Raw genomic sequence first — 9,756 nt, forward strand, 5'->3', positions numbered from 1 at the left:
TTCTAAATATAAACATAAAACTGACTTGATGGTACTGTCTTGTAACTAAGAAAGCACCCAAAAAGATTTTGTGCGTGGATTACTAGATTTCAACTACAATGCAATGCATGCAACTTTCTCGGCATTTCCTGGTTGTTAAAACAAAGTAAGTAAATACTTTACCTCACTGAAAGAAAATACTTTTTAAATGCATAGGTTTATAAAATAGTTGGAGTGAAAGCACAGGCTGGGTTTTGTCAGCAAAGAAAATTAATTATGGAATAACAACAGACCACTGGTTGCATAGGGTTGATTGAGTGGTCATAAGCTTTAAAAGAGTACCTCTCAGGTCTTATTGTCTCTTAAAAGAGTACCTCTCAGATCTTATTGTCTCTTAAAAGAGTCCCTCTCAGGTCTTATTGTCTCTTAAAAGAGTACCTCTCAGATCTTATTGTCTCTTAAAACAGTACCTCTCAGGTCTTTCACATCTTCTAAAAGCTCTTTTCTTGTACACCACACAACAACCTCAAACTCCAGGCCTACTAAACGTCCCTGTCCATCTGTCCTACCGGTGGTCTTTTGTGGCAGCAGTTACATCTTGTCCTAACTGTTAAGGTCAGGTTCATGGGGACAAGTGACGTGCAGTCTGAGACGTTCACTTAACTGCATAATGAATGTTAGCGGTGAATGCAACTGGTTTGAAGGTGTACGCCAAGTGGCAAAACACTGGAGGTAAAACCAGTAGAACCGCAAAATTATTCAGCTTTACTGATCAACTTAAAGATTTATGAAGCAGCACGTTGTTACTCTCAAGTATCATAAACACTCCCGGCTTCAAGCTCCCACCGTCACGTCCACCTGCTGTTTCACAGAATCACTGTCTAGCTGTGGGCTTCCCAAACCATCAGACAATGCAAAACAGAGAATTCCACAGCTAAGCTTTTAAATCCCTGCATCATCAAAGTGCACAAATGCGATTCTGTTTGCTTAGCGATGACTCTGTGTGTATATGCTAGCAGCTTGGGGACCATAGTCCCAGATATACAGGCCCTACCATCGCTACACAATCAGATGAGACTCCTCATTAGAAAATAGTCCAAAAACTGTTTGCATTCAGCAATTGTGCTTCTAGTAAACGTCTTGTTTCAAATGAATAAAGTGATGAAAGTGATAAAAGTGAATAAAGGAAGGAAAGTAGCTAGAAAGTAGCTAGAAATCTAACTTTCTATATGCAAGGAAAAATGATACATTTAACCCAAATTAAAAAGAGAGGAGAGCAATGCCACAAGGAAAAATAAGGCATAAGGTCTCATACAATGTTACAATGTGAGGTGCAACTTAAAAAGTTAAACTTTCATCGTTGTGACTGTCAGTGCTGAGGGTTCCTGAGTATAGTGATCTATACAAACACTATAGGCCCAGGGGCATAACATACACACACACACACGCTCTCACACACACTCAGACAGACAGACACAGACAGACACAGACAGACAGACAGACAGACAGACAGACAGACAGACAGACAGACAGAGACAGACAGACAGACAGACAGACAGACAGACAGACAGACAGACAGACAGACAGACAGAGACAGACAGACAGACAGACAGACAGACAGACAGACAGACAGACAGACAGACAGACAGACAGACAGACAGACAGACAGACAGACAGACAGACAGACAGACAGACAGACAGACACACACACACACACACACACACACACACACACACACACACACACACACACACACACACACCTACTCCATCACACTGAACAATTTGAACTCAACTGACACAGCATTAAGCTCACAGGCATGCATCTCTCTCAGTGAGAAATGCACCTCAACATGCCTCATTAAACACAACTTAACTAATTTAGTTGGACTCATTTAATGAGTCTTTTGATAATAACAGAGAAGACCTGTATCACTTTCTTTGATTTAGAAAATAATAATAATTGTCGTTGTCCCCCCCTATATTAAAAAACAGTGGACAATCTGACAAATCGTATCCAAAATTCTATAATATAAAAAGAAAATATTATTAAAAAAAATTACATAATTTGTTATAAATGGAGTAGAATGAAAAATGTACAGCGTATTGCTCCTATTGGCTACAGGTCGGTGTGAAAGAGCAGGGCCGCGGACCCTTGTCTCTGCCACCCATGCTGCAGGCAGCGCAACCCAATTTTACTCCGAGTTTAACACGCACGGACATTAGCTGCAGATGTGTAATGAGAGAGTGTGCAGAATATACTTTTGAGGGTGGGGGTATCGCATTCCTTCTCTAAAATCCACACTTGAAACGTCTCTTTAGAACGTATCATTTTTTTGTATGCCGAACGCCGAACAGAAAGCTTGTTTAAATTATCAAAACAATATGTATAGTTTTAATGTGAAAACCAACACTAAACATAGCCGTAGTAGCCCACTTTTAACTGAAACCCAAAACCACATCTATTTCAGCATCAGGTTGGGGTCTCGAGCAGCAAAGGGGGGAGTGGGAGCAGAGCTCAATTATTTGGGAAGCAATAGGAAAGCCAGGGTTCTCCAACAAGAGGAATTCTCTTTTAATTCAAAGCCGCAAGTATTTAAGCGTCAATCACATGCATGTCACAGGAGAATGTGTTACTACCACTTTCACAGATGTGGGTGTAAATGATAACTTACAAATACCGAGAATTAGACTGTGATGATGTCATGCATAAACCGTAATCCTTCTGACAGGTAACTTGTAAAAGCCATCCATAGGCCTATAGCTTGTATATTCTCGCAGGGAAATGACACTCGGCATCTAATTGTCTTGAACATCTCTGCCACTCCGTGGCCAAAGGAAACCATGTCGCATTGATCCAAATGTTAGAAGGACATTTTCTGTGATTTGAAGATGTTATTCAAAACGTTTGTCTAAAGTGAAACCGTCATACGCACAATATTTGCGCATATATATCCACCTGCAGAATGCACGTTAGTGCGCTCGCTAATTAGTTTATTCCCACATGCACTTATTGGTGTAATCAATGAAATACGCCTTATTCGGTTCTAATGTACTGTAATAGACGTTTACGCCTACAGTACATAAAGACTTGTGTGTGATAATTGTCAGTAAATTAAATCGAAATCCGTGCGTAAAATGCAATGTGCGCCCTCCTGGCATTGTTTCTATTGCTATAATGTCTTGAAGCCTATACGTATACGCTATAAGTTGGCAATTTTTCAGAATAGTTTCATAACGATGAATAACCAATTTAACTAAATATGCTGTTCTTTATTTTCTACTGATGTTGCCATAATTCGGCTACAAGGATATCCAACAACCTGCGCTTTATCATTGAGAGAGAGAGATAGCCCACCACCCCGATAAGGAAACATCCGGCAAATAGCATAAGCGAAATCAAATCCATGCATCATAGCGAGTGATGAGCGCACACACACACACACACACACACACACACACACACACACACACACACACACACACACACACACACACACACACACACACACACACACACTGCTGTAATCATGGCCCCAGGAGGCTAATTGGGTCAACTTACAGGTAGCTGCCACTCGTGAGGATAAGGAAGATCTGCGGATAATAGACTGACAGCAATACACTGCGCGACGAGAAGATGATCATGATTACATTGAACAAATGGCCACTTTCGGATTGAGTGAGAAAAACGAGATACAGGATAAACTCCTTAATTCCTGGCGCGCGGTTTATAAGTTCCTCTGCTCCGAATCAAAAGAGCGCCGTCTGTCTGTCTCCCCGTTTGGTGCGACGCGTCTGGCGGCGCGTCTCGCTTGAGTGGCGGTGCAGCTCCCAGCTCCCAGCTCCGAGGGCCGTGCGTGTGGCGGTGCTCTGCAGCTCCCAGCTCCCTGCAGGGCCGTGCGTGTGGCGGTGCTCCTATGCAGCTCCCAGCTCCCAGGGCCGTGAGTGTGCTGCGGGCGCGCAGATTGGCTCTGTCATCTCTCAGCGGTAGAGGCTGTTACAGAGTGTGGTTCCCGAGCCGGAATGATGATGGTTTTAGGGATTTTGGATGGCAGAAAAGTGCCTTTCTCCACTCTCATGAGAGTCGTGGCTGCCATTGGGCAGAGAGAGAGAGAGAGACACTGCTATCCGCCCACTTCGCCACAACAGGACAATAGGGTGACACTGATCCGATCCCCTGGACAGTCAGGGGTTTCATTCATCAAAACCCCCAGCCAAAAGTAAACAAACACACACTGGGCCGCTTAACCTCACACCATCGCACTTATGCGCACAAATCAACACTCGGATTTCCCTCGTCCTCTTCCTTTTGGCATGTGATCAATCAATCAATCAATCAGATTTATTTATATAGCACATTTAACATGACACGTGTCAACCAAAGTGCTGTACAGAGGGTAGATACAATTGGATACATATTGACAACAATCACACTCCGTGTTATGGGAGGGCACACAGGCAAACAGGGCATGAGTCAGTGAATGGGAAAGGCAGAAAGGCTAGTAGGTAGAAGTGGGTTTTGAGCCTAGATTTGAAGGCATCTATCGAGGGGGCAAGCCTAATGGAGGTGGGGATGCTGTTCCACAATTCAGGGGCTGCGACAGCAAAGGCACGGCCCCCCCTGAGCTTGAGGTTAGACCTCCGGACTGTCAGGAGCCTCTGATCGGCTGACCTGAGGGACCTCATGGTGTTGGAATAGGAATAGGGGGATAGGAGGTCTGAGATGTAGGAGGGGGGGTGACCATTAAGGGCTTTAAAAACAAATAGGAGAACCTTAAAATCTATCCTGTATAGCGAGCCAATGAAGGGAGGCAAGGACAGGGGTGATGTGCTGGTCTCTCTTGCGGTTCCGGTCAACAGTCTGGCAGCGGCGTTTTGTACCAGTTGTGATGCTGGTCTTAACTTGGCATTAACGTTTAGAATAGTTTATAGCAGCTGAGATACTGTCACGGGGATAATGCTTTATGTCACCGGGCTTTGGTCTGAACAAAAAGAGCATGGGGGGATTTTGTTGTTGAGCTTATGGAGTGAAAGGCTTCTATCTCTTCAGCAACAATGTGATGTCACTCGTCACCTGCAGGCTCAAGAGGAGGGGGGTATCGTGAAATATTTTCCCAGGGTAACAAGGAGTAATAAGCGCGGGAATGGGCTAACTGGTTAAGCTTGATAAACAATAAAATTGGCCAATCGGGGGACGCCTCGATTCATGTGACTGTTTACCCCTATATGAGCAAATGTCATATGATCTGAGCATCCCTGGAACTTGAAGTTATGTTACATGGTTCACTCCACTTGATATGCTGCATGTAGGCTATTAGGAAGGCCCACACCACCTGCATGGTGATATATATACTGCTTGTTTAGTTGATATTGTCTGCAGGAATCCCGTGGTAAATTGCCTCGACTTAATTTGTTTTTCTCATTATAGTATTAGTATAGTATATTATTGTGCACCCTCTTCAAGGTTGCATGCCACCTGTGGCAGCTTGGCACCTGGATGGTTCCACGTAATACAAATACATATCACTCAAATGACTTGCGTTATTATAATGCTGAGCACGTGCTTATGTATGAAAACAACATAAATGATAACCCACACATTTTACAATACATTTCCAAAAACCCAAGTTTGTCTGATTGGCTATTCATTTAGGCATATTGGACGCATGCGTAACTTGGTCATTGTGGCTTTTGGGTAGTCCGGTCAATGGGCATCTCCAAAATGATAGGCTATCCGCCACCCACCCACCCATCCATCCAAATCCATAACAGCTAAAGGTGCATGGTAACTTGCTGGTGCAGGTGCACCACACCAGAAAAGGGGATTGAATTCCTCTGTGTTTATGCATCAAGGTGAGGTATTGCAAAACAGGTAAAAACTCCGTCTGGGCAATGGAATGTGGAAATGCAGCTCCGGCTGCCGCTAGTAATGCAGGTATGCAGGGTGAGCTTGAGCTGGAACGGAGACAGCGGCTCGAATTATCTTGTGCGACAAAGCAACGAGGTAAATAGATATCGACAATGAATATAAATCTATATTGTGCTCTGGACCTAATATCTGAACATGCGACCCATTTTTTGTATGCACGACCCTGCAGAAGTATTATACAGGCCCTACAGCCGTTTGGGGAAAAAAACACCTGTTGGAAAGCTTTATTCATAACCCAATTTACACATAAGGTCAGGGGGCAGGTGTCCACCTTTTATTCCATGGTATAGTGTAAATTGCCAAAGTGTTACACAATATTTTTTTTAATGGCAATCATGTTCAACGCAAGTGCATAACATGCCGACATATTATTAATAATTGTTCATTATCGTTTAACTGCAGTGCAGACTCACCCAAGTCGTAGGTATATGATGCCAAAACAGAGGAACACGTAGAAAGTCCACTTGCGGAGGGCTCTGTGCAGGATCATTACCGCTTTGGAGACGGGCCATGCACTAAGACGAAGTGGTCACGCTTATTGCCTTCACATCGGCAGGTTCCCCTCCTAACCTTTCCAGATGCGCGCATTTCGCCTATTTTCCAGGACATCAAATTGAAACGCCCTCGAAATCTCAACCCGTCTGAAAGCCATGGTCCACGGGCACAGGTGAGCTGCACACTGATGACAAAACTGGAACAAAAAAAAAGCGGTTATAAGGATTCCAAAATGAAACTGGAGAGAGGGTCGGACTCGAAAGGTGAATGAGTTCTCGAAAGGAAGTGCTTTTGTATTAGGCTTTTCGGTCTTACTTTCAAAGCACAGCCAAATTAGGCATTTTCGTTTGTTTGGGTCTTGCAGGTAAATTTACACTCCTACTGCAATGCCCTGCTAGCCATCTGGATTTCGCTTGGATTGAAGCCTGGACACATCGCGTGTTGCTGTTCCTTCCCCTTGACGACATCTTAAAAAGATCGGTCTATGCAACTAAACTCCAGCCAGGTAGCTACTCTAATACAGGTAACAAAAGGTCTATACACACGCCTCCTCCAGCGTGGATCTGCTGCAGGGTGGGACGGGCTTCGGGGTGGAACTCAACACGTGCAGTTGTTGTACAGAAAACTAAAGGGAACAAACTGAAACGGCCTTTTATATAGCCATGGCTATTATAGGTTGCAACATGGGCTTTGCCCACCACGCTGTGCAAAATGTGGACTATCCCTCCTCTGTTGACTAGCATAACAGTAATGATGTCCATAAGTCATGAAATAGGAGAGGGTCGGGATGACGTAGAAGACAATTGGTAGATTCCAATTTAGATGTAAAATATGTAGGCTATATTTCTTGAATAATAGCAAATGGGTTATTGTGTTATAATGAATAAGAATGTATTGTTTTAGGACCAACGCCTAATACGAATAATGAACAACGTCTGACAGTAGACTAAATGATTTGCCTTTTCCTTTGTATCACTTTTTTATTTTTTTGCCCTGACCAAAATAATGTAGCCTACACAATCACATACCCCCCCCCCGTATTGTTGAGGTTAAAGAGTGCTGTGAAGTGAGGCGCCCACTCCCCGAGTGATGTTCAACTCCTCGGGGAGCTGTTCTCTGCCGTGGATGACTCCCTCTGGTGGTGACGAGATACTGTCTTGTTAAACCATGTAGACATAAGACATATTTACAGTCCTTTAAGAATCATTGGATACACACACCTCAGGTCATATATTTATGCAACAGGCTACTCTAGTGCATTTCCATTCCTCTGTTGTCTTCAAAATAGCAGTCCAAATAACTTCCAAGTCAATTATATCTTTAGATCATCAACTCATCATGATTTAATAATAATAATAATAATAATAATAATAATAATAATAATAATAATAATAATAATAATAATAATAATAATAATAATAATAATAATAATAATAATAATAACAACAGCAAAAATAATAATTCCTGACATTGTATTCTCTAATCATCTTAGATACATTTATTTTATAGCTATATAGTAGCCCCCATTCGAAAGTAGTTTTTTTAAGCATCTGATTTTACAATCCTATAGTAGCCATATATTGTCTAGAAACATCACATAAAGCCCAATCAATGCAGCACATTTGCAGCACAATGCATAACTGGTGTAATGATTACAACATAAGCTAAAATTACAGACATGTGCCATGTGAGCGCGGCGGCTGCCGGCTTGTTATTGACCACGAGGAACAGACAAAACCACAGAGGCCTTTGTCTCAAGACATCCCGTTGTGGTTTCCAGGCCTTTTCCTTCAAAACATGCCCATCAAAATTCCAGATGGATTTTTAGAAATAATGAAACTCCAACATGCAGACCCAGGGTGACATAAAAAGACACGTATTTGATGTCTCCCCCGTAAAAGATGGTCTTGTTTGTCTTCAAGTGTACATAGCTCATCGCCAGGGCCTGGGTGGGGATGGTCCTGTTTAGTTTAATTAAAATGTTCAAAGGGCCAACATATTTTTATTGAAGCCCGATCAAGACCGAGGGACGATGTGCGTCAGCGCTATTTGTCAGCCGCCATTGTCATTACAGACATGTCACACACAATACAGGCTCACTCATATTCGACTCTGTCTCTCTCTCTCTCTCTCTCTCTCTCTCTCTCTCTCTCTCTCTCTCTCTCTCTCTCTCTCTCTCTCTCTCTCTCTCTCTCTCTCTCTCTCTCTCTCTCTCTCACATGACCACATATACCATATGCACACAAACCGTGTAAGTACTGCGCAGGGCACGCACACGCACTCGTGTTCGACACACGTACACACAAATGCTTTGCAGCGTGGGATCTTGTGACACAGTGTCTGTTCAACTTCAAAGAGCCTTGGTGGGGATGACAGCATTTGGGTCAGCAGGGATATATATTGATCTGACTAAGTCGTATGCCACATCACTGGGTCAGCAGGGATATATATTGATCTGACTAAGTCGTATGCCACATCACTGGGTCAGCAGGGATATATATTGATCTGACTAAGTCGTATGCCACATCACTGGGTCAGCGGGGATATATATTGATCTGACTAAGTCGTATGCCACATCACTGGGTCAGCAGGGATATATATTGATCTGACTAAGTCATATGCCACATCACTGGGTCAGCAGGGATATATATTGATCTGACTAAGTCATATGCCACATCACTGGGTCAGCAGGGATATATATTGATCTGACTAAGTCGTATGCCACATCACTGGGTCAGCGGGGATATATATTGATCTGACTAAGTCGTATGCCACATCACTGGGTCAGCAGGGATATATATTGATCTGACTAAGTCATATGCCACATCACTGGGTCAGCGGGGATATATATTGATCTGACTAAGTCGTATGCCACATCACTGGGTCAGCACGGATATATATTGATCTGACTAAGTCGTATGCCACATCACTGGGTCAGCAGGGATATATATTGATCTGACTAAGTCATATGCCACATCACTGGGTCAGCAGGGATATATATTGATCTGACTAAGTCGTACGCCACATCACTGGGTCAGCAGGGATATATATTGATCTGACTAAGTCGTATGCCACATCACTGGGTCAGCGGGGATATATATTGATCTGACTAAGTCATATGCCACATCACTGGGTCAGCAGGGATATATATTGATCTGACTAAGTCATATGCCACATCACTGGGTCAGCGGGGATATATATTGATCTGACTAAGTCGTATGCCACATCACTGGGTCAGCAGGGATATATATTGATCTGACTAAGTCATATACAGTACCACATCACTAGATCAGCGGGGATATTGATCTGACTAAGTCGTATGCCACATCACTGGGTCAGCAGGGATATATATT

The 9,756-nt window shown here is 43.2% G+C and overlaps 1 protein-coding gene across 3 annotated transcripts in view; it reads right to left on the reverse strand.

The window, feature by feature from the left end:
- Positions 1-6,859, reverse strand: part of wnt7bb (wingless-type MMTV integration site family, member 7Bb) — a 70,324-nt gene extending 63,465 nt beyond the window's left edge. The window contains exons 1-2 of one of the 3 annotated variants that reach the window (XM_084335342.1): positions 6,719-6,847; positions 6,322-6,599 (exon numbers count right to left, since the gene is read on the reverse strand). In XM_084335342.1, coding sequence (XP_084191468.1) covers positions 6,322-6,398 — 77 coding nt within the window. In that variant the 5' untranslated portion in view covers positions 6,399-6,599; positions 6,719-6,847. Of the gene's footprint in view, positions 1-3,541; positions 3,656-6,321 lie in introns of those variants that run through there. The other 2 variants (XM_084335341.1, XM_084335340.1) reach the window with 2 other exon arrangements.
- Between the last annotated feature and the right edge of the window lie 2,897 nt (positions 6,860-9,756).

This window comes from Notolepis coatsorum (assembly GCF_963971535.1).
Source record: "Notolepis coatsorum genome assembly, chromosome: 18".
NCBI classification, from domain to species: domain Eukaryota; kingdom Metazoa; phylum Chordata; class Actinopteri; order Aulopiformes; family Paralepididae; genus Notolepis; species Notolepis coatsorum.